General features: G+C 37.4%; 1 protein-coding gene across 1 annotated transcript in view; it reads right to left on the bottom strand.

Moving 5' to 3' along the window:
* The window catches only part of fam135b (family with sequence similarity 135 member B), an 82,224-nt gene that overhangs the window by 31,215 nt on the left and 24,032 nt on the right, over positions 1-26,977 (bottom strand). Inside the window, exons 3-6 of the mRNA XM_073822095.1 lie at positions 22,501-22,640; positions 9,473-9,543; positions 4,119-4,292; positions 806-932 (exon numbers count right to left, since the gene is read on the bottom strand). Of these exons, the coding sequence (XP_073678196.1) occupies positions 806-932; positions 4,119-4,292; positions 9,473-9,543; positions 22,501-22,640 (512 nt within the window). The remainder of the gene's footprint in view (positions 1-805; positions 933-4,118; positions 4,293-9,472; positions 9,544-22,500; positions 22,641-26,977) is intronic.

Here is a 26,977-nt window from a genome sequence, read left to right as displayed (position 1 = left end):
GCTATTCTTTTCAACTGTTTATTCCTCAAAGAATCCTAAAAAAAGAATTACAGGTTCCAAAAAAATATTAAGCAGCACAACTGTTTCTAACATCGGTAATAAATCAGCGTATTATAATGAGTTCTAAAGGATCATGTGACACTGAAGACTGGAGTGATGTATGATGAAAATTCAGCTTTGCATCACAGGAATAAATTGTATTTTACAGTACATGTTTATGCAATATGTCACAATATTACTGTCGAATGCAGTCTTGATGAGCATAAGAAACGTCTCTAAAAAACATTACAAATTTTACTTATCCCAAACTTTTGAACAGCAGTGTTTAGAGCAGGGGTGCTCAACCCTGCTCCTGGAGATCTACCACCCTACAAAGTTCAGCTCCAACCCTGATCGAACACAGCTGAACCAGCTAATTCATCTCTTAGGTAGCACTTGTTAATTACAGACAGCTGTGTTGGAGCAGGGCTGGAACTAAAGTCTGCAGGTAGGTAGATCTCCAGGAACAGGGTTGGGCAGCCCTGGTTTAGAAAATAGCAGCCTCAATTTCATATATATGAATAGTTGTTTTTTTCTTAAGGTTTTATCAAAATGTAACGACCAAGTTTCTTTTTTGGCAGATACTGAAAGAGACTTCTACTATCTAAAAACCCAGAAGTGCACCACAGACCAGTTTCAATGCTGTCAGCTGTCAGGATTGGATTTAATAGTTCAGTCGAGATCAGTACATTCATTTAAACACATTATGATTGTGTATATGCAAACTGAGCGAGTTACAATGATCAGGTTCGATGTATGTGGTTACCTCTGTTGGCACAGGTTTGCAATATCCTGCCCCAAACATCAGATTCTCCACTGACATCGCAGAGGGCGGAGCTTCACTCTCTGGAGAGCCTTTACCCAGCCACGATCCCTTCCCACTGCGCGCAAAACTACAGAAAGCCAAACAACACACTGTAAGTACCTGTGGAGTGATCAATGTATGCAGCTGTTAGCAACTAAATTAACTTCATTATCTAGTCTTGAAATATTATTTATACCACATATCTGTGTGAATACAATGCTTGATGGAAAACCCAAAGAGACCCAAATGCCTGATTAGTTTGGTCTTGAGAATATTTGTCACTAATGAGGCTTCTGTTCTCTGAAATCCATTACACATGACAGCTGACAAACACACACAGACTTTAGATTTGACAGCTTTGCTTTCAGAAGGGTTCAGAGAAAGATCTAGCACTTTAAAAGCTCTTTTTTAAAGAACAGATCCACGGCAGTGAAAATACATCACATCCTGCCAGTTACACCTCCTACGAACAGGAGGTACAGATCCAACAAACAAAACACAGTTTTCAGCATGCAGCTTGCCATTTTGTGATCATGCTAATAAGCACATTGTTGCGTTGCTTTAATTTAATTAAAAAGAAAGAAATTAAATTAAATTAAATGAATTACAAATAACCAATAATAAAAAAAACAACAACAAATAATAAAAAATTTACCAGGGTTCAAGCACTTAAGGCATTTAAGCATGTAAAAAAACATTACATATTATTTAGCAAGGCTGTACCTACCAAAATCAATTATTTAAAAACCATTTTTGGCAAATCCAGGCCATTTACCATAGAAATATTGATTATTTGAGTCCTTAATAACTATAATAGCGCCAGCTGTGGTCTGATCTCTTTAAAACATTGCATGCTTATTTAGAATAACCTGTCTCATGTGCTCACCAGGTTTTGTGAAGTTTTGAGTTTTGCTTTAGGCTTTATAGGATTTTGGTTAAGTTTGGACAGGCCCCTAACAAACCCGTATAGCCTCCCAAAGGGTAAATTTAAAAAATGTTTTTACATTTCTCTGGACTCTCTAAGTCAATAATTTTCGAGTACTGCAGTGTTTTTTTTTTTTTCAGATTGAGCAAAAAACCTATTACTAGTTCGCAAAGTAAACTTTTGATGTCTTTTCAGTTATTTAAAAAACAATTTGATTGACAGCAGTGGTTCTAGACTCAAAGTTGTCCTGAATGAGGAGTTCTATCGTATGATATGAATATCATGCGTATTTGCGAAAAACCATGCGATGTACAATCGTTAATGCCCTTAAATGTGATATTGCCACTGTAAAAAGTTTTCACCAGTTTCAACTTAAAAATGTAAGTTAAGCAGCTGCATTAAAATTTTAAGTTAAATCAACTTTAAAGTACAAGTAATTTCAACTCATAAGTTAAATCAATTTAAAAGTGCAAGTCATTTTAACTAATTTTATTGTCGTGAGTTGAAATGAATAGTAGTTTTAAGTTGATTTAACTTAAAATTTTAAGGCAGCTGCTGAACTTACGTTTGTAAGTTTAAACTGGTAAAAACATTTTACAGTGTGCTCTCCAGTGGCCGATTTTTTATTTTATTTTTTCTTCTTCAAATCATCTCAGACCTTTGGAGCCGTGAGTCGAACAAGCCCACCATTCTGAACGTGGTCTGTTAACCTTGTCAACAGGTGCTCAAATTCATCGGCCAATGGCAGCCATGTTTTTTGAGATACGCAAATGTCCTTTGGACCAAGACTGTACACATAGATTTTCATGTTGAAAAGACAAATGATTGTTCAGTTATAGCAATTTTTGTTTTTTGTTTTTTTTCCTCCTCTAATAGTGCCACCAATTGTCCAAGCTCCACGATTTTGGCGAAGATACCTCAGTCCGATCAGGAGTTATAGGCATTTAAAAGTGGGCATATAGGCACTAAAAGTGGTCCCGCCCCTTTCGAACGTTTTGGCATCCCTTTGCGATGGTAAGTTGAAAGTTTTTTGATAATTATTGATATTCACTCTCCAGAGAATCTTTCTGCACTGAGTTTGGTTCCGATCGGGTAAAACACCTAGCACTAGTTTGCAAATGTAGGGTTTAAAAAAAAAAAGAAGCAAAATACTCGAGAATTTGTCTGAGGAATGCGTTTTGTATGATGTAAGCCAAAGATTCCAAAAACACTTGATCCTGCGATTGATGGCGATTTCATACTTTTGTTTGCTGTAGTTCACCTATCAGGCCGATTGGGACGAGCCTTGGTGACGTTGTTTAACAGGTGCTCAAGTGGTTAGACGTTGTCTAACAGGTGCTCTCAAATGGTTTCAATCTTATTTTAACAATAGAAGGTTCTCTGTTAGTGTTGGTGAATTTACTTCAGATGCATTGCAACAGATTTTGATAGTGGTCTCAGATTCGACAAACAGATTAGTATGGTGGTCAAAACCAGTTTCTTCCATCTCAGTCTTAGCTAAAGTGAAATCATTTCTTTCTTTTAAGGACTCTGAAAAGGTCATTCATGCTTTTATTTCAATGAGACTCAATTACTGTAATTCCCTTTATATGGGGATTAATCAAGCATCTCTTAATCGACTTCAAATGGTACAAAATGCTGCTTCTAGGCTTCTTACGGGTACTCATAAATGAGAGCACATTACCCTAGTTTTCATATCATTGCATTGGCTTCCAATTTGCTTTAGAATTTACTTTAAAGTCCTGCTGCTGGTTTTTAAAGCTCTGAATGGGTTATCTCCTGTATATCTATCCAATTTACTATCTGCTCATAATTCTGGAAGGTCTGTTAGATCTTCCAACCAGAGTCTATTAAACGTTCCTCGGGCCAAATTGAAATCAAAAGGCGACCAAGCCTTTGTTGTTGCTGATCTGAAACTCTGGAACAGCCTACCGGTTTCTAGCAGTTTACAGCTAAACTTAAAACACATATTTTTTCTCTGGCTTTTAACTGTACTTAATTGTGTTGTATCAAGTCCTTTCTGTGTTATAATTTATGTTGTTCATAGTGTTATTGTTAATGTTGATATTTGATTGATTGTACAGCACCTTGGTCAACAATCGTTGTTTTTATTGGTGCTATATAAATAAAGTTGACTTGAGTTGAGCTGAGTGGTAGGCGGTGTGAGTACTTCCATTCCTCCAAGTTTCAAGTCTCTACGACTTACGGTTTGGTCAGCCCGATGAGTTTTATGTGGAGATCGCTGATCCGTGACCATTATAACAATTGCAATAGGGTTTCAGCGCTGTGCTTGAACCCCTTAACTGCTGATTGGCTGAAAATTGGTGGGGTGGAGTTTTGTGTGTTCACCTGATCAGTGGTTGGTGCAGTGCCACCAGGGAGGCGTGGATTGAGACGGAGATAACAGACAGGTGGAAATAGTCAAACATGACGGGGAGGTGATGGTGTAAGCCTTGGTGTGGATGGAAGTGCAAACCCAACGTCCTGCTGCTAATCAGAGGCACTGAAGAGATATCTGCCAACCTAACACACAAAAACAAAATAACACACGTTATAGAAAGACAGTCACACTAGACTTCACACTCCATTTATTCATTCATGTGCATGTCAACAATGGAAGACCAGAAATGCAAGACAATAAGTCTTAAATGATTAGTTCATTTCTAGAACAAAAATTTACAGATAATGTGATCACCCCCTTGTCATCCAAGATATTCATGTCTTTCTTTCATCGCTCATAAAGAATTTTTCAACATTTCAGGATTTCTCTCCATATAATGGATATGTATGGTGCTCCCAAGTTTGAACTTCCAAAATGCAGTTTAAACGCAGCTTCAAAGGGCTCTAAACGATCCCAGCCAAGGAAGAAGTGTCTTATCTAGAGAAACAGTTGGTTATTTTCAAAACAAATCGACAATTTATATACTTTTTACCCTTAAACGCTCGTCTTGCCTCGTCTCTACGATGCGCATGCGTAGTCTGTGTGATCCGTGTCAATACAGTTAGGGTATGTCGAAAAACTCCCATCTCGTTTTCATCTTCAACTTCTAAATCGTCCTACAGCGCTGTTTTACCTTTTTTGTAAAGGGCGTTTGATCTTCTTTATATGATCACCTTTGTAAACGCTGGGTCGGTACTTCTGCAGCGATGTAGGACGATTTTGAAGTTGGAGAAGAAAACGAGATGGGAGTTTTTCAACATACCCTAACTGTATTGACCCGGATCACACAAACTGTGCATGCGCATCGCAGAGATGAGACAAAACGAGCGTTTGAGGTTAAAAAGTATATTGTAAAATTGTCAATTTGTTTTAAAAATAACCGATTGTTTCACTAGATAAGACACTTCTTCCTCGGCTGGGATCGTTTAGAGCCCTTTGAAGCTGCATTTAAACTGCATTTTAGAAGTTCAAACTTGGGGGCACCAAACATATCCATTATATGGAGAGAAATCCTGAAATGTTTTCCTCAAAAAACATAATTTCTTTATGACTGAAGAAAGAAAGACAAACATCTTGGATGACAAGGGGCTGAGTACAATATCTGTAAGTGTTTGTTCTGGAAGTGAACTAATCCTTTAAAGGGATAGTTCACCCAAAAATCGTCTATCTTCTGAGCACAAATCAAGATATTTTTAATGAAATCCGAGAGCTTTCTGACCCTGAATATACAGCAACGCAACTGACACGTTCAAGGCATTGTAAAAAGTCCATTTGACATCGGTGGTTCAACCGTAATTTTATGAAGCTACAAGAATACTTTCAGGGTCAGAAAGCTCGTGGATTTCACAAAGATATCTTAATTTGTGTTGTTACGAAGGTTTTACGGGTTTGGAATGACATGAGGGTGAGTAATTAATGATAGAATTTTCATTTTTGAACTATTCCTTTAATTCTCTGCTCTAACTCATCTATTTAAAAAATAAAAATAAAAAAAATAATAAATTAATTACGTAAGGAGTAATTTGCGTAAGATATTTTTCCATCAAAATAATTAATAACTTAACGAGTACTTGCTATTTGTTTGATAGCAAATGATTAGAACACTATTTATTATCTAAAAAATATTTTTCAGTCAGTTATTTCTATTTTTGTTGTAGTGTGTCAGTAGGAAATATCAGTTTACATTTCCAAACATTCATTTTGCCATTAACTGTAATAATCCAGTGAGATTTTTTTTTTTACACATGGAGTCTGACAACAGCCAGTGCTCCACATAGAGATCTGATCTCATCATCATTCAGTCTGTCTGGAATGACATGAAGAATCAGAAAAAACTGAGACAGACTAAATCCAAAAGAACTGTGGCAATGTCTCCAAGATGCTTCAAGAGACCTACCTGCAAAGCGACCTAAAAAACTATGTGCAAGTTCACCCTAGGGCAAAATCTGCTTTAAATGCAAAGAATGGTCACACCAAATGTTGATTTAATTTAGTTTATAGAAGTTAATTGATAAAGAAAATTAATGGCAAAATGAATGTTTGGAAATGTAAACAGATATTTCCTACTGACACACTACAGCAAAAGAATTTTTAGCTAGTGAAAATACTAGTGTGCTAATCATTTTGTCCACCACTGTATATTAAATCCTGTTTAAAAATAATAAATAAATTAGAATAGGCAGGTAGAACAGATAGTCTGCAAAAGTAACAACTATACTGAGATGTGGCAGCCAGAGAAAAAGAGCTGGTGAAAAAGACCTGAATAAAGACAACTCAGGAGAACGAGAGAGAACATGAGGAGGACAGGGAGATGGACAGGTAGTGTAGTTAATGAGCTCGCCTCGCTGCCGTCCCTGCAGAGCTCAGGGGCCACAGGGGCCGACCCGCCGCTGCCGCTCTGAGCTCCGGGGCTCTGCTGCAGGTAAGAGGCTCAGGTAATTGCTCTCATTTGTGCTGCTTTGAGACAGGACTGTGTGTGTGTGAGAGTATTTTTAACTGAGGGCCATCAGTGCTGTTTCTCTTACTGTTCTTGATTAATACACACACTGTGCCTGCCTGAGGCTCTACCACACTCTCTCACCACAGCTCCTTAAATACCGACAGACAGAGAGAACATACAGATGACAGGAAGGAGGGAGAGAATGGTTTCTGAAGGATCATGTGACACTAAAGACTGGAGTAATGATGCTGAAAATGCTTTGCATCACAGAAATAAATAAAAAATTTAAATATATAAAAAAACAGTTATTTTAAATTGTAATACTATTTCGGAATATTGCTGTTTTACTATAACATAACAGACATGCATATATTTTCATTCATCACTTTGTATGTGGAAGATCAAGTGCGTTGCATTGTGGGATACAGTACTCAATGTTTATATACAAGGAGAATATATATACATATATACACACAAAGAACTAGGTCATTCCCTGCATACTGAAAATTCACATTCAGTGTAGAGCGGTGATCGGGAACCTATGGCTCTTTGACAGAAATGACGTGGCTCATCAGCTGTCTCTCTTCACTAACATATCCCTGCTGAAAAAAACAACTAAAACCAGCCTAGCCGGGTTGGCTGGTCTTAGCTGGTTTAAGCTGGAAGTAACTGGTTTTAGAGCCAAAACCCCTCTAAAACCAGCCTGCTGACCAGCTAAAACCAGGCTGGTTGACCAGCTAAAACCGGCCAACAAGCCTAGGCTGGTTTTAGCTGCTTTTTTCACCAGGGATTACAGTAAAAATATAAACGTCACTAGAAATCAGTTCCCTGCAGAAAATAAAAAGTACATTTCCTTTGTTGTACAGCAAATCAAAGTTAACGAAGAGTCTGTTTACAATAATATTGTGTTGTTCCGACCCATGCACGTAGAGCGCGCAGATTCAAGCAACAACCGTGAGTGGTATTGGCGAGAAAAAAAAAAAAAAAAACATTCAGAGGAGCGTTGACCAGCAAGTTTCAAAATGAGTGGACAGAAACATTTGCTTTTATTGAAAGCTATGTGCTCTGCTCTGTCTGGTTTGCTCAGATCAATTGTCGTTGCAAAACTGATTTAAATTTATAGGGATAGTTCACCCAAAAATTATCCGCTTACCCCCAGGGCATCCAAGATGTAGGTGATTTGTTTCTTCAGTAGAACACAAACGAAGATTTTTAACTCAAACCGTTGCAGTCTATTAGTCATAATGGCAGTGAATGGGCACCAAATCTTTGAAAGTAAAAAAAAAAAAACATGCAGACAAATCCAAATTACACCCTGCGGCTTGTGACGATACATTGATGTCCTAAGACAAAAACGATCGGTTTTTGCAAGAAACTGAACAGTATTTATATCATTTTTTTACCTCTGATATACAGCAATGTCCAACTGTCCTGGCATAGTATACACAAACGCCGGAAGCGATCTGACGCGTGTGTACGACACTCATTGTTTACTCATTGTGCACAGAGATTGTGGGTATAGCAGCTATTCAAAATTGTTGCTTGCGCTTATCCTGATTGTTCAAACCGATTTAAAGCTAAAAGATTACCTTTGCTTGCGTGAACTCATCCGGGACTGTTGACTGTTCACTGATTCCCGACTTCTAAGCCTGATCGCTTGAAGTTATGGTTGCTTGCTCTTCGGCTGAATATCAACATGCCCATAAACTTAGTAAAAGCGTGGAGGGTCTGCAGTGATCATTTTTCCCCTCCCAGCGTTTGTGTATACTACGTCAGAGCACATACACGGGTGACGTGTCGGATGCTGAGCACACGCTCAGGACAGTTGCTGTATATCAGAGGTAAAAAATGATATAAAAACTGTTCAGTTTCTCACAAAAAAGATTGTTTAATGTCTTAGGACATCAATGTATCGTCACAAGCTGCAGGGTGTAATTTGAATTTGTCTGTGCATGTTTTTTTTTTTTACTTTCAAAGGTTTGGTGGCTATTCACTGCCATTATATGACTAACAGACTGCAACGAGTTTGAGTTAAAAAATCTTCCTTTGTGTTCTACTGAAGAAACAAAGTCACCTACATCTTGGATGCCCTGGGGGTAAGCAGATAAACATCAAATTTTCATTTTTGGGTGAACTATCCCTTTAACGGAGAGCACATCAAGGAAAGCAACAGGTAAGTGGTGCATTTTATTAATTATCAGATAATTTCAAGATAAAAGACCGCAAGAAGAGAGAGAGTGTCATCAGCACTGTAAAGATACATTTGTCTCACTACTTTTAATGAAGGTGATTGTGCGTTGAGCCTCTGAGACTTACTTTCAGTTTCATTTGTAGCAGTTTGCATGTCGGCTTGCTGAAGAGATACTCAGCTACTCATCCACAGCGATGTTTCTTGTATTAGTGCTGTCATATCTGACTATAAAATGCCATATAACCTATAAAACGCTCTCACATTTGTTATTTTAACATTTTGGGAGGAGTAAAATTTGCATATGTGGTTTCAACAACCAGATGCAGTTTTGTCTGGAATGCGGCCCAGCCCCAGACCACCTCCTAAAGTGGTTTGAGTGATCAGATTTAAATCCATCTTGAAAGCGTTTAAGAGGGCATTTACTCTTCAAGATCGGATAGACATCCGATCAGAAAATGCATGGAGTGACAAGGTGTAGACAAAAATGCACTCTGCAAAAAATACAAAAATAGCTCTTTGGTGAAAAAAGGTTCCTGACCCCTGGTGTAAAGTATGCTTACCACATACTATAAAAACAGCATGATAGTGTAAGCCATTTAAACAGGTAGAGAGAGAAAATATGAGATACTCACTGCTGTTCATTGTCAGTGAAGTGCAGGTCTAGTTTGAGCTGGACGTCCACCTCACTCACAGCTTCCTCCACCTGAGACACACATCAACACACCTGTCAATCACAGCTAACTGCAGAACTTTCAAAAACAAAGCAAGATCTCTTCTGCAGAATAGAAGATAAGCAATGCACAGTAAGTTGCTTTAGCTAATCCATAAATGGATTTTATCTTTTTTTTTCTTTTATACCAAAAATCATTAGGATACTAAGTAAAGATCATGTTCCATGAAAATATTTTTGTACATTTACTACTGTAAATACAGTCAAGCCCGAAATTATTCATACCCCTGGCAAATTCTGACTTAAAGTTACTTTTATTCAACCAGCAAGTTTTTTTTTTGACCGGAAATGACACAGGCTTCTCCCAAAAGATAATAAGACGATGTACAAGAGGCATGATTGTGGAAAAAAAATATTTCTCAGCTTTTATTTACATTTGAACAAAAAGTGACATGTCCAAAATTATTCATACCCTTTGCAAACTGTCTCAGTCTATGGGAAAATCCAAAGTTCTATACCATTTCAAATAGTCCAAGCTGTTATAAAGCATCCTGATTAAATTGGGAACAGATTTTAATCAACTCAACAGGTGAAAAATAGAAGCTCTCTGTTGTTGGTTTGTGGGCAGTTGTGATACACCATTGTGTATCCACAATTGTAATGTTTGTTTTGTTATTAATGTATATATTTATTTATATATTTATACTGTGAAAAGTCATTTATTAATTATCACTACTAACGTCTGTGTTTAAAACAAAATATCAGCATTGGAGAAAGCAGGCGCTGTGGGTTACCATGGCGATGCACGTTGTGTTTACCTCAGACGCTACTAAGCTGCGCTTGAGGAAAGACACTGACGTTTTAATGTGATTTTGTTTCTCCTGATAATTCAGGTATGTTTCATAAAAATTGAATATGTTTGTTGTCATGAATGTAAATACATGCAAGTACACATTTCCTATGTGTTTGAAAGTGAATAGCTTGTTTACGGTAGTGAATTGAGTAAAGTCATTCAGATGAAAGTACCGGTAAAATGACAGTTGGTCTGAGTTACGTTTGTTACAACTGTCTCCCCTATAAATAATATCTATTTATCTCAGTACGTGATAATTAAACATAAAATGACTTTAGAAAAACGTAAATGAATATGTGTTAGAGTAATGTATAAAGTTTATGAGAGTAACATTGGTGACTGGTGTCAAGTGTAACCGTTACAATTTAAATGATACAAATAACAGACGCATGATTGTATCAATTGATTTTAGTAATTCAATGGTAAATTGTTATATATGAAGGTATTTACAGAGAAAAATGAGAAAGATGTCTGACTGAAAGAATTTAAAGTGTATTTTTTGTATCATACTGATAAATATACAGCAGGTATAATAATTAATTGTGTTATATAAAAGTGCACAGAGTGTATAAGTATTTGATGACTTTATTGTTGTATAAGAACTATACAAAAGAAGGGAACAAAACTGTTTGTTTGATTACATGAAACATGATTTGTTAGGATGTTTTTGCTGCAATATGAATGTTAATAAAGAGACGCTACTAAGCTGCGCTTGAGGAAAGACACTGACGTTTTAATGTGATTTTGTTTCTCCTGATAATTCAGGAAATTTTAATCTGCCTACGAGTTCCGCGGCCGGGACCCGTAACAGATTCATGGAGGTTCCACTGAGATCAACATCCAGAGTGTGAGGCTAGTGCTGGGATCCAGACTTCACGGACGAGACGACAAAGAGGGATTGCGTGTGACTTGTGACAGCTGCTGACGTCCAGAGAGCCAAAAGGGACTGAGCTGAGAGGAAGGCGACGCATCACTAAAGGGTCGTGAGAAGGTCTGAAGTTGGACACAATGGCGGACGAGAGGAAAAGACTCGTCTGGAACATAAAGAAGAGCCTACACAGGTTGACTTTGCATGAATTGGGGCATGTTGCTGACAGCATTACTCCAGTTGCAGGTTTGATTCCAACTACTATCGCCAAGGATGATGAGGAAAGCTGTTTGAATTTCATCATTTCTTTTATGCAGAGTGACAGTTTACTTAAACTGGAAGATGAAGGATTCGCACAATTACTAACATTAAGAGACATGATTAATGGATTGATTGAGAGTCGTGTGAACAATACTGTGAGTGATCCATCTGTTTTTATTGAACATGAACTTGATGTACATACACACACACAGGCATCCCCTATACACAGACACACAGATTCTACTGCTACAATAACACACACACAGTTAAAAGAATATCAGAAACTACTCACTAGTTATGAAGAGTTAGGGAAAAAGCTGTCAGAGTACAAGATCACACAGACAGAAGATAAAATGATACCAACTACGAGACAGTTCCCTTATCCTGAATACTTACCACGGCAGCAGAGAGAAAGCTTGATGAGTCCAAGAGACTTCCCATATCTACCACATAAAGATTTCAAGATACATGGTGGTCAGATAGGTGACAGCGCTTCAGACATCGGCTATAATAACCTATGTAAACAAATTGATGAAGGCATCAAGATGAATTACTCAGAGAGTGAGATAATTCAGGCTGTTCTGCGGATAGTTAAACCGGGACAGTTCAAGGAAATGCTCATCAATAAAGACGATCTAACTGTACCAGAGCTGAAAAGTTTTCTACAGTCACATTTAAGTGAAAGAGGCAGTAGTGAGCTTTTCCAGGAATTAATGAGTACAAGGCAACGAGAACATGAAACTCCACAACAGTTTTTATATCGTGTAATCGGCCTAAAACAAAAAGTACTTTTTGCTTCCAAACAGAGCAATACTCACATTGAATATGAGCCGCGAACCGTTCAGAATGTGTTCCTGCGTACAATTCATCAAGGTTTTCTACCCAAGTACAGTGACATCAGAAGTGAACTGAAACCTTTGCTCACAGATCACACAGTAACCGATGAAGCACTGCTGAAGCAAGTGACAAAGATTTCAAGTGAGGAAAGTGAACGCCAACGAAGATTAGGTCAAGCCATACAGCGAAGACAGACTCAAGCTCATAGTGCACAAATTGACTCAGAGTCCAACGAGGGTGAATCAAACTCCAAAATGCAGAAAAAGAGCAAGACAAAGACCATACAAGAACTAAGCGCTCAAGTAGAAGCTTTAAAAAGTACAATTGACAATTTGAAACAAGCTAAAGAACCGTGTCACTGCTCTGTACAGATGGGAGCTGGTTCACATGTTATACATAGACCAACATCAGTGAGAAGAGGAGGACCATACGGGTGTCCAAAGTGTATAGAGGAGGGTAACAGCTCATGCAATCATTGCTTTATCTGTGGAGAAAAAGGGCACAGAGCTATTGGATGTGGTAAAAGGACAAGGGGTACAAGAAATATGTACCAGCCTGCTGAGCTGAGATCATCAAGTGGAGGAAGGTCTCCAGAGAACGGAGCTTGTGAAGCCAATGCAAACAGTGCAGCCTGCTCTTACATGTCTAGAAAGACAAACTCAACGCCCAACAGAGTAGCAGAGCTAATTGGAAGCAAATGTTTGTTAAAGTGCAACATCAACGGTTATGCTGTAACTGCCCTACTTGACACAGGTGCTCAGGTCAGTATTATTGATCAAGCCTGGAAAAGAACATACTTACCTGATCAGCAGTTGCGACCTCTGAGCGACTTAATGGGGTCCAAACCTCTCCATGTCTTGGCTGTTAATGGCGACGTCTTACCATTCGATGGGTGGGTTGAGGCGACAGTAAACCTTCCTGGCAACAGTGATCCACAGTTAGCAGTTCAAGTTCCTTTCCTGGTGGGTAAAATGGCCCTGGAGCGACCCCTCCTGGGATTTAATGTCATTGAACAGTTGGTAAAAGGACAAACGAGTGGTGCAAGTGTTCTTACAACAATTGCTACCCTGCTAACGGGAGCTATGGAGATTAGAGACGATCAAGCTGAAGTAATAGTAAACTTTATACAGACCCAAAAACCATCTTGTGACACTGAGGCCATTGTCAAAATTGGATGCCAGGATGTTGTTATTCCTTCAGGTCAACTGGCACATGTCAAATGTCCGATACCTGTAGATTTTGACTTGTCAGAGCCTGCCATCTTGTTCGAGTCTAATGTAGACAACCCACAGCTTGAACGACTTAACCTTGGAGATGGATTGCTGGAAGTCTGTGGGAGACAAAGGCCGTTCATTAACATTCCAATAGGAAACCATACCAGTTATGACATTACCTTACCACGACGAATGAAAATCGGTAGCATACAGTCCATTAAGAAAATAGTGGAGACCGACCAAATAACAGAACCAGTCCCTGTGGAAGTTAACAGTGCAGAGACACAAGGAAGAACTGACAGCAACAGGATTACAGTGACGGAGCATTGGGACCCGTCTGTTGATTTAAGTCACTTGACTGAGGAGCAACAAAGGATGGCAAAGAGAATGTTGTACGAAGAGTCTGGGGCATTTGCACGCGATGACGAAGATGTGGGTTGTGTCCCAAGTTTGCAGATGTCTATCAACCTGATTGACAATATTCCTGTCCAAAGAGCATACTCCTCAGTTCCCAAGCCACTTCATAAAGAAGTTAAAGAGTACATCCAAGACCTTTTGGCCAGAGGTTGGATTGTGAAGTCAAAGTCCCCTTACTCTGCACCGGTAGTCTGTGTCAGAAAGAAGGATGGAACACTTCGACTCTGTGTTGATTATAGACTACTTAACAAGAAAACTGTTCCTGATAGGCATCCCTTGCCCCGTATTCAAGACCTCACTGATACTTTGGGAGGGTATAGCTGGTTCTCGATCTTAGATCAAGGGAAAGCTTATCACCAAGGCTTTATTGCAGAGGGATCACGACATCTGACTGCTTTCATTACTCCTTGGGGCCTTTATGAGTGGGTGCGAATCCCGTTTGGCTTAACTAATGCACCTGCTGCCTTTCAACGAAGTATGGAAGAGATGCTGGACTCCCTACGTGATGAATGTTGTATCCCGTACCTCGATGATATCTTGTGCTATGCGAAAACTTTTGAAGAACATGTGGAAGGACTACGGAAGGTGTTGCAAGTTGTACAGAGACATGGAGTTAAGCTAAGACCGTCCAAGTGCGAAATGTTCAAAAAAGAAGTGCGATACGTTGGGCGACTGGTCAGTGCCGAAGGAGTCAGGATAGACCCTAAAGATTTGGATGCTGTACAAGCCTTGAAAGCAAAGAAACCTACCACAGTTGGAGAAGTCCGGAGGATGTTGGGATTTCTCAGTTACTATAGATCTTATGTTCAGGATTTCTCTCGCATTGCCAAGCCGATATATGATCTTCTGCAAGTGAAACGAGGGACAGAGACTATCAAAACAAAATCCAAGGCAGATGGAAAAAAGAATGTTCAACTACCATCACGAACACCTATTGAGTGGAAGGAAGAACATCAAAAGATACTGTGCAGACTAGTTGAAGCTTTGACTACTCCACCTATTCTTGCGTATCCTGATTTTGACTTGCCTTACACACTTCATACAGATGCCTCAGAAAAGGGACTTGGAGCTGTACTTTATCAACGGCAAGATGGCAAAATGAGAGTCATCGGATATGGGTCAAGGACACTGACACCGGCAGAGAGGAATTACAGACTCCATTCAGGCAAACTTGAATTCCTTGCACTGAAGTGGGCAATCTGTGAAAAGTTTCGTGACTACCTATTTTATGCCCAGCACTTCACAGTTTATACAGACAACAACCCTCTGACCTACATAATGAGTACTGCCAAACTTAACGCTGTGGGGTATAGATGGGTTGGAGAACTGTCAGACTTCAGGTTTGATATCAAGTACAGACCCGGGAAGATGAATGTGGATGCGGACATTCTTTCCCGGTGCCCACTGGACATCAACCAGTACATCACAGAATGCACAGAAGAGTTGTCTAGTGAGATTGTCAAAACCACATGGGAAGGCACGAAGGCTGCCGAACAAAAAGATGTTGCTTGGGTCGCTGCTCTTAACCAGGCTCAGGAAGAACAACTGGAGAGCGATGCTGGTGAAGTCTTAGAAAATCTAAGTCATGATGAACTGCGGAAGGCACAGAGACTGGACCCAGCTATTGGTGAGATTATTAGGATGAAAGAGTCCAATGCAAGCATCACTAATGACATGAGGCACAGAGCCAGTGGACCTGTAAAGAAACTAATGCACGAATGGTCAAGACTACACCTGGATGATGGACTATTGTACAGGAGAACTGAGCAACGACGTCAATTTGTCCTACCAGCTCAATACAAGCAGAGAGTATTCCAGCACTTACATGATGACATGGGTCATGTGGGAGTAGAGAGAGTATTGAACCTTGCAAGAGACCGATTCTTTTGGCCATTCATGAAGAAAGACATTGAGACATATGTTACACGAAAATGTCCTTGCATCAAACAGAAGAAGCCTGCGATACACGAGAGAGCTCCAATGGGTAGTATAAGTACTAGCTCCCCATTTGAATTAGTGTCAATAGACTATCTGCATTTGGAACGTAGCAGAGGGGGTTATGAATATATACTAGTTCTAGTGGATCATTTTACAAGATTTGCCCAGGCATATGCGACTAAAAATAAGTCTGGAAGAACAGCAGCAGAAAGAATCTTCAATGACTTCATTCCCCGGTTTGGATTCCCAACTAAACTACATCATGACCAGGGTAGAGAATTTGAGAATGACCTCTTCAAAACTTTGCGCCACTTGTCAGGAATGAGCCATTCAAGAACTTCTCCATATCACCCTCAGGGCAATCCTGCTGAGAGGTTTAACAGAACACTACTCCAGATGATGAGAACACTGGCAGAGAAGGAAAAGGAAAAATGGAAGGAACATTTACCACAGATTGTGCATGCATACAATTGCACACGACATGAAGCAACAGGATACTCACCGTTTTACCTACTCTATGGACGACATCCACGATTACCCATTGATCTTGTGTTCAAAGTGACTAACAGAGAGAAAAGTAACGATCCAAGAGGATATGCTAAACAGTGGGCAAAGCGAATGACAGAAGCTTACAGAATCGCGTCAGAAAACAGTAAGAACTCAAGTGCCAGAGGAAAATTGTACTATGATAGGAAGTCCAGAGGAGTTGTTCTTCAGCCTGGTGACAGAGTACTCGTGAGAAACCTAAACGAAAGAGGTGGACCAGGAAAATTGAGATCATATTGGGAGCAAACTGTGTACGTTGTCAAGGAGCAAATAAATGATGGACCAATCTACAGAGTGGTCGCAGAGACGGACAGCTCAAAATCGAGAGTTCTGCACAGGAATCTGCTGCATCAGGTTAATGACTTACCAGTAGAGATCCCAGAGGAAACATCTAAGCACAGAACCAAGAGAAATCAAACAAGGCCGCAAAATGAGACCGGATCACCCTGTGAGTCTGATAGTGATGAACAGGATGACGAGAACTACTATTGGCTAAGGATACGAGACACCCGAGAGAACAACCAAAGACTTAACATTAACCAACCAACCCAGGAACTTACCTGTGATCCTCCACAACAACGATACCATATGCAACCTGAAAGAGAAAGGCAAAGACAGTGGACGAAGACCCTGAGACCACAACTTAGAGAGAACAAGAAACATACCTGTGATCCTTTGCGACGACAATCCTGTGAACAACCTGAAAGAGAAAGACCAAGAAAACGGACAGAGATTTGGGGAGAACATCCTACAGAAAACGAGAGACTTACCTGTAATCTTCCTGATGAGAATGAACTTACCTGTGAAAGACAAGTGACATGGGCAGAAACACTGGCAGGACAATCTGAAAAAGAAGAGGAACAGGTTGAGGGAGAATGTAGTGAGACAGATGAAGGTGACACACCTAAGCAAGAGGTTCTCGAAATACCTACCTTGAGTTCAGAGGAAACTGACCAAACAAGCCAAGTCCGAAGATCCACACGTGACAGAAAACCCACACCTAGGTTAACTTATGAAATGCTAGGTCAGCCAGCAATTCAGTCATACCCGACAGTAAACAGTTTAGAGACTTACGAGGTGAATCAGACACCACATTGGGGGTTACCATCCTACCAAATTACACCTTACATTAGTCCACCTTATTCCCTCCTTACGCCACAAGTCACATTTCCATTTTGGGTACCTCCTATGACAATAGGGTACTAGAAGATTAAGGATAAAAGAGGTGTATGGTGAAAGAATATGCTGGCAGGAGCCATCTTTCTTTGTCGGGGAGTGTGTGATACACCATTGTGTATCCACAATTGTAATGTTTGTTTTGTTATTAATGTATATATTTATTTATATATTTATACTGTGAAAAGTCATTTATTAATTATCACTACTAACGTCTGTGTTTAAAACAAAATATCAGCATTGGAGAAAGCAGGCGCTGTGGGTTACCATGGCGATGCACGTTGTGTTTACCTCAGACGCTACTAAGCTGCGCTTGAGGAAAGACACTGACGTTTTAATGTGATTTTGTTTCTCCTGATAATTCAGGTATGTTTCATAAAAATTGAATATGTTTGTTGTCATGAATGTAAATACATGCAAGTACACATTTCCTATGTGTTTGAAAGTGAATAGCTTGTTTACGGTAGTGAATTGAGTAAAGTCATTCAGATGAAAGTACCGGTAAAATGACAGTTGGTCTGAGTTACGTTTGTTACAACTGTCTCCCCTATAAATAATATCTATTTATCTCAGTACGTGATAATTAAACATAAAATGACTTTAGAAAAACGTAAATGAATATGTGTTAGAGTAATGTATAAAGTTTATGAGAGTAACATTGGTGATTGGTGTCAAGTGTAACCGTTACAATTTAAATGATACAAATAACAGACGCATGATTGTATCAATTGATTTTAGTAATTCAATGGTAAATTGTTATATATGAAGGTATTTACAGAGAAAAATGAGAAAGATGTCTGACTGAAAGAATTTAAAGTGTATTTTTTGTATCATACTGATAAATATACAGCAGGTATAATAATTAATTGTGTTATATAAAAGTGCACAGAGTGTATAAGTATTTGATGACTTTATTGTTGTATAAGAACTATACAAAAGAAGGGAACAAAACTGTTTGTTTGATTACATGAAACATGATTTGTTAGGATGTTTTTGCTGCAATATGAATGTTAATAAAGAGACGCTACTAAGCTGCGCTTGAGGAAAGACACTGACGTTTTAATGTGATTTTGTTTCTCCTGATAATTCAGGAAATTTTAATCTGCCTACGAGTTCCGCGGCCGGGACCCGTAACAGATTCATGGTTCATGGCTAAGACAAAGGAGCTCAACTTGCTGGTTGAATAAAAGTAACTTTAAGTCAGAATTTGCCAGGGTATAAATAATTTCGGGCTTGACTGTATATCAAAACTTAATTTTTGATCAGTACTATTTATTGCTAAGAACTTCATTTGAACAACTCTAAAGGCGATTTTCTCAATATTTTGATGTTTTTGCATCCTTAGATTCCAGATTTTCAAATAGTTGTATCTCAGCCAAATGTTGTCATATTCTAACAAACCATACATCAATGGAAAGCACAAATCTATTGTAATCAATGTATGATCTCTAAATAGAGTAAAGTGCAAGAGGACTCGTATCAGTCTGTCTTAAAACACAATAGTAATAGCATCAGTGAACTAATCAATATTAGTTAATGAACCAGTCGAATACTGTAATTAAATTAAATAACATAAAGCGGTTGCTGGGGTGTTCAGGTGATTGCATTATGTCTTTATGATCTCTTAATTTCGATCCCTTGATTTGTTTCATGAATGTTTTATCATTCACCTCGCAAAAAATGTATGAAAATTATAGCACACCTGTCCTGAGGTGTTATTCATCATGTGGTTTAACAATGTTGTTTCCCACATGCAGAATTTTTATATGATCACGTGCAAGTAAACAGAACCACATGAATCTTGGCCTTTTCATGTGATCCTTCCAACAAGCAAATTGTTGCTGTGTAAATAAAATAAATAATTTAAATAAAAATACTTAAAAATAATACTTGCCTTACACAACTAATGATAAATATAGCAAAATGAAATTACATTTTATATTTCATAATTAGTAATAATAATAATTTATTATAATTTTTAACATGCATTTGAAAACGCCAATGATTTTCCCAAATTTGTAATGAGAATTCAATATAAATCGGATGTCAACAAAAGAGTAATTATTTTAAAACTATTATTTTAATGATCATTTTAACTTAAAACTTTATATATATATATATATATATATACTGCCATTCAAAAGTTTGGGATCAGTATGATTTTTAATGATTTTAGCTTTTCTGTTCATCAAGGCTGCGTTTATTTGAAAATACAGAAAAAAACTGATATTGTAAAATATTATTGCAATTTAAAATAGTGGTTTTCTATTTTAATATATTTAAAAATGTAATTTATTCCTGTGATGTCAAGCTGAATTTTCAGCATCATATCTCTAGTCTTCAGTGTCACACAATCCTTCAGAAATCATTCTAATAAGCTGATTTATTATCAATGTTAGAAACTGCTGTTTTGCTGCTAAAATTTTTTTTTCAGGATTCTATAATGAATAAGACATTACAAAGAACAGCATTCATTTAAAATAGAAATCTTTTCTAACAGTATACACTACTATTTAAAAGTTTGGGGTCAGTAAATTTTTTCTTTCTTTTTTGACAGAAATTAATAATTGTATTCAGCAAGGGTGTGATTAATTAATAAATAGTAATAGTAAAAACTTATATTATTAGAAAATATTTATATTTTGAATAAATGCTAAAAAAAGTATCACAGGTTCCAAAATAAATGAAACAGCACAACTTTATCTAACATTGATAATAAATCAGCTTATTAAAATGTTTTCTGAAGGATCGTGTGACACTGAAGACAGAAATAAATTATATTTCAAAGTGTATTAAATAGAAACTGTTATTTTAAATTGCAGATATATTTTATTATATATATATATTATTTAATTCATTTTTTAAAATATACTTTAATACATTTTATTTATTTATTTTTCAGGTGTAACTGCATTGTTTCCAGTCTGCACAATTGTTGTGATCACATGTGAGTAAATAGAACCACATTAATTTTATGTGCTCTCACATATGCAGACACAATAGTTTTTTCCCCCATAAAGATCATTCAAATTGGAGACATGATTTTAGCATCTCCTTTAAAAGTGAACCCTGATGTGATTTACACAGAAGGTTCCCGCCCCGTTCTGAGAAACTGGCGCACTCTGCCGATCTTTGAAAACAAACAGGGCTGCTCCAATTATTGATACATGGATTGATTAAACTCACACTCCGGGGAAATGGAAAGCTATTTTTAGAAGTCTTATCTGAGGGGGAGAGACAGCGAGTGAGACGGAGAGGAGCGCGGCCACAGATAACTGCTTCAAGGTTAATAAGAAAGATGGCCGTAGAAATCTGATAAGACACTCTCCCCACCCGCAATTCCCTGCCTCTTTCTGCTGCTCTCATACCCATTTCACATATTTCATAACAGCGAAAATGAGCTGGTATGACACAACCGGTCAAAATATTGGAATATAATACAGTGCTGTCAAAAAGGAACGCTCTTTTTTGCATTTCATTCTCTATATGTGGTCATACTGATATTAGACTGTCTTTTTTTGTTGATAGATAAGGCGGCAATTTTACAAATGGCACTTCAATTGTACATTTTGTATTCCCTGTTCTTCTGTAGAAAAGTTAGTACACCACCAACGTAAATCGGCCTATTAGAATGATTTCTAAAGGAGTAATGATGCTAAAAATTCAGCTTTGCATCACAGAAACAAATTACATTTTAAAACATATGCAAATAGAAAATGGTTATTTTATATTGCAATAATATTTTACAGTTTTACCGTTTCCTGTATTTCTTATCAAATAAATGCAGCCTTGGTGAGCATAGGAGTCTTTTGAACCATATGTACAGTTGAGGTCAAAAGTTTACATCCCCCTTTCAGAATCTGCAAAATGTCAATCATTTTACTGAAATAAGAGGGATCAAATGAATGTTATTGTTTATTACTGACCTGAAAAGGATATTTCACATAAAAGATGTTTACATATAGTCCACAAGAGAAAATAAGAGTTGAATTTATAAAAATGACCCTGTTCAAAAGCTTACATCCCCTTTATTCTTAATACTGTGTTGCTACCTGAATGGTCCACAGTTTTTTTTTTTTTTTTTAGTGATAGTTGTTCATGAGTTCCTTGTTTGTCCTGAACAGTTAAACTGCCCGCTGTGCTTCAGAAACAGTCCTTCAGGTCCCACAAATTCATTGTTTTTCCAGCATTTCTGTGTACTTGAGCCCTTTCCAACAATGACTGTATGATTTGAGATCCATCTTGTCACACTGAGAACAACTGAGGGACTGAAATGCAACTATTACAGAAGGTTCAAACACTCACTGATGCTTTAGAAGGAAAAAAACATGCATTAAGAGCCAGGGGGTGAAAAACTTTTGAATTTTAAATTTAACTTAAACTTATTTTGTCTTCTGGGAAACATGTAAGTATCTTCTTGTAGTCTCTGAAGAGCAGTACTAAATGAAAAAATATGATATTTAGGCAAAACAAGAAAAATTTACACATCTGTACTCTGTTCAAAAGTTTTCACCCCCGGCTCTTAATGCATCGTTTTTCCTTTTTGGAGCGTCAGTGAGTGTTTGAACCTTCTGTAATAGTTGCATCCCTCAGTTGTCCTCAGTGTGAAAAGATGGATATCAAAAACATACAGTCATTGTTGGAAAGGGTTCAAATACACAAAAATACTGAAAAAAATAAGAATTTGTGGGACCTGACACTTTTGAACAGGGTCATTTTTATAAATTCAACTATTAATGTCTTTTAAACATCTTTTATGTGAAATATCTTATTTAGGTCAGTACTGAAAATAAAAAAATAACATGCATTTTGTACTCTTCTTTAATTAACATCTTCACATGTGTTTGTCTCTTCTGTTTTCAGAGCAGCGGGACACTCACCCTCTCCCCGTCCAGCAGCAGGTGCACTTTGAAGTTCATGCGGTCCTCCAGGGTCACCTCCTCATTCCTGTACAGAATCTGAAAGATCCGACTGAAAACGCCGCCATCGTGAACACCTGCGTTGCTAAAACTGCATTCGCCTACACAGAGCAAAACAGACAGACAGACAGACAGACAGACGGAGAGAAAGAAAAGGTAGATTATTTCTCTGCTGTTCACATCACAGCATCTCCAGAGAGAGATTCTCCACTGCGTGAGCATCAAAGCACATTCAGTGACGCTTCCCTGCAGAAAGCAGGATGTAGATGTTTCATTCATATTCAGTCTGTTGCTTTTAGGCATTATTTTCTGACAGCGGTTGGCAGGATTGTGATTTTTGTGTGTTTGAGGCTTTTAGAATTCAAAAGTAAGCAAAACATCAAATGAAAATGCTTACGCTGTCAGAGAGCAGGGCCTGTAGGGATACTATTATTATGTATTATGTAGCTCCTAGTACCCTAGTTCCTAGATGGAGAACAAGTGATTTATTTATTAATATTATTATTATTATTTTTTTTGTAATACAGTGCTGTAAATATATTTTATAAATGGCACAAAGCACAGTATATATTTATTTACAGTATATTTTATTTTAAGTAATGTTGTAGTGCAACGTTTTAAAAATTTTAAACCGGACAAAAAATACAATGTTTTGTCATTTATTTATTAATAATCCTTTTTTTTTTTTTTTAGTTAAGTAATTTTGTTACGCAATGTTGTAAATATATTTTAAAAACAGCACAAAAGACAGTATATTGTCATTTATTTTTATTTTATTTTATTTTAAGTAATGTTGTATTGTAACATTTAAAAATGTTTTCGAAACCGGACCAAAAATACATCGTTTTGTCATTTATTTATATTATTATTTTATTTAGTTAAGTAATTTTGTAACGCAATGTTGTAAATATATTTTAAAAACAGCACAAAAGAAAGTATATTGTCTTTTATTTTTATTTCAATTTATTTTATTTTGTTAAGTAATGTTGTAGTGCAACATTTAAAAAAAAAATTGAAACCCGATCAAAAATACATCGTTTTGTCATTTATTTATATAATTATTTTATTTAGTTAAGTAATTTTGTAACGCAATGTTGCAAATATATTTTAAAAATAGCACAAAAGACAGTATATTGTCATTTATTTTTATTTAATTTCATCTTATTTTGTTAAGTAATGTTGTAGTGCAACATTTAAATTTTTTTAAAAAAAACATTGTTTTATAATTTATTTATAATTAAATTTTATTTTGTAATGCAAAGTTGCAAAGTTTTAAAAATACAGTATATTGTCATTTATTATTTTGTTCCATTTATTTTTTAGTTTGTTTTATTTTATTGTGCATTTAAGTTAGTTACTTTTTTTTTAGAAAATGCACAAATAAAACATTGTAATTTTTATTATTATTATTATTCTTTTTTTTTTTTTTTGAGTAATGTCAGGTAGCTTTCTATTAGTTTACACTTTTTACCAAGAAATTTAGACCAAGCCGCAACATTTGTGGAACATTTTATTTAATTTTTAAACTAGTATTCTGTACATATAGAAAATGTACATACTGTACATATACTGTATATATAACGATAATATAGCAACAGAAGCATGTAAGTCCGCTATTATTGGCCTACAATACATTTATATCTAAAATACAATCAGGTCACATTACAATGTTTGTGGAACATTTTTGTTTACATTTTTAACCTTTAAGTTAGCAAACTGTCGCAATACAATGTAATGTAATGTAAAATTTAAATTTTTTTTAAATATTATTGTGACCTATTTCAATGTGTGTATTTTTTTTTTTTTAGGATGTAAGTCCCTGGTCAACGTTTTCAACCGGAAGGTGAGTAAATGACTAATTTTCTCCAGTTTAATTTTAGCAGAAACATCTGAGAAAAGTTTAAAGAGCCACATGTGAGCAATGACCGTTTTCTCTAAGGAGAGAAAATCCTTTAAATCCAGCATTACTCTTCCCGTTTTTCACTAACCTGACACTAAAACAGCCACCATCAAGGCCCTAAGCATCAAACGTTGGCCACTGGCTCCACATCCAGCCACAGAGAGACAGAGATCTTGTCTGTGACGGATGACAGCACCTCAGCAGGGTTTCTCTTCAGTGGAGAAGATGATAGCGTGTGTCAGAGAGGTGCTGAGCGGAACAGTGAGGGTCTCGCGTAAAGACAGACCCCCGCTGCGTCCGTCTCTCTCTCTGTTTGCCTCTTTTGGTCTGTCTCTCTCTTTCGGTGCCTTTCTTCCTCTCTGCGTGTCACCAAAAACAGCTCTGCAGTGTGCCGATGCCCCAGAGACCCGGAGAGAGAGTCGTACAGTAGAGTCTGATCTTGCCGGAGGAGTCGTGGGGAGTGTGTGTGTGTGTGTGTGTGCGTGCGCGCGGGTGTGTGTGTGTGTTTGATGGAGAGGAAGAGTCAGAAACTCAGAAAAAATATGATGGATCGGGTCAGTGTGTTTCTGATGAACACGATAGAGAGACTATTTCTAGCCATCTGACAGCAGTATGGAAATTTACAGCACTGCACTGGAATGCGGCATATTGGGTAATCTATAATATACCTTTTAAAGAGATAGTTCACCCAAAAATGAACACCAAGTCATCCCAAATGTTCATGTCTGTCTTTCTGCAGTCGAAGAAGAAATTAAAGAAGTTCACTTTCAGAACAAAAATGTACAGATAATGTACTCACCCCATTGTTATCCAAGATGTTCATGTCTTTCTTTCTTCAGTCGTAAAGAAATTATGTTTTTTGAGGAAAATATTTCAGGAATTATTTCAATATGGACTTCTATGGTACCTGCGAGTTCGAACTTCCGAAATACAGTTTAAATGCAGCTTTAAAGGGCTCTGAACAATCCAGGTAAAGGAGGAAGGGTCTACTCTAGCAAAACGATCTGTTATTTATTAATTTTTTTTAAAATTGACAATTTATATACTTTTTAACCTCAAATGTTCGTCTTGTCTAGCTCTGTGTATTCATGTTCTCTGTGTATTCCTGTTCAAAACAGTTAGGGTATATTTCAAAACTCCCATCTAATTTTCTCCTCCAACTTCAAAATTGTCCTACATCGCTGCAGAAGTACTGACCAAGTGTTTGTAAGGTTAACATGCAAAGATCAAATGCCCTTAAAAAAAAGGTAAAACAGCAATTTTGAAGAAAATGAGATGGGAGTCTTGAGACATACCCTAACTGTCTTGAACTGAAATACACAAAAGTTCATGCAGAGCTAGACAAGATGTGCATTTGAGGTTAAAAAAAATTATAATCATTTGTAATTATTTTTTAGAAAATAACCAATCGTTTCGCTAGATACGACCCTACTTCCTCCGCTGGGATAATTTAGAGCCCTTTGAAGCTGCATTGAAACTGCATTTTGGAAGTTCAAACTCACGGACACCATAGTCCAAAAAATGAAATCCTGAAATGTTTTCCTCAAAAATATAATTTCTTTACGACTGAAGAAAGAAAAACATGGATAACAAGGGGGGTTGGTAAATTATCTGATTTTTTTTTTATACTGTGAACTTCTACAAAACATTGCAGGATTTTTCTCCATATAGTGGACTTTTGGATTGGATTAATTGGAATCAACAGGTTTAAGGTACAAATTGCCATTTCAATGCCACTTCAAAGGGCTCTACACAATCCCAGCCAAGGAAGAAGGGTCTTATCTAGCGAAATGATTATTCATTTTCTAAAAATATTAAAATGTACAGTCGTGGCCAAAAGTTTTGAGAATTACATAAATATTGGAAATTGGAAAAGTTGCTGCTTAAGTTTTTATAATAGCAATTTGCTTATACTCCAGAATGTTCTGAAGAGTGATCAGATGAATTGCATAGTCCTTCTTTGCCATGAAAATTAACTTAATCCCGAAAAAAAAAAACTTTCCACTGCATTGTTAAGAAGGCTTCAGGGCGTCCAAGAAAGTCCAGCAAGCGCCAGGATCGTCTCCTAAAGAGGATTCAGCTGCGGGATCGGAGTGACACCAGTGCAGAGCTTGCTCAGGAATGGCAGCAGGCAGGTGTGAGCGCATCTGCACGCACAGTGAGGCCAAGACTTTGGAAGATGGCCTGGTGTCAAGAAGGGCAGCAAAGAAGCCACTTCTCTCCAAAAAAAACATCAGGGACAGATTGATCTTCTGCAAAAAGTATGGCGAATGGACTGCTGAGGACTGGGGCAAAGTCATATTCTCCGATGAAGCCTCTTTCCGATTGTTTGGGGCATCTGGAAAAAGGCTTGTCCGGAGAAGAAAAGGTGAGCGCTACCATCAGTCCTGTGTCATGCCAACAGTAAAGCATCCTGAGACCATTCATGTGTGGGGTTGCTTCTTATCCAAGGGAGTGGGCTCACTCACAATTTTGCCCAAAAACACAGCCATGAATAAAGAATGGTACCAAAACACCCTCCAACAGCAACTTCTTCCA

Source organism: Garra rufa, chromosome 17, assembly GCF_049309525.1.
Source record: "Garra rufa chromosome 17, GarRuf1.0, whole genome shotgun sequence".
Taxonomy (NCBI): Eukaryota; Metazoa; Chordata; class Actinopteri; order Cypriniformes; family Cyprinidae; genus Garra; species Garra rufa.
Note: the sequence above shows the minus strand (reverse complement) of the source record. Positions and strands in the feature narration are given on the sequence as shown.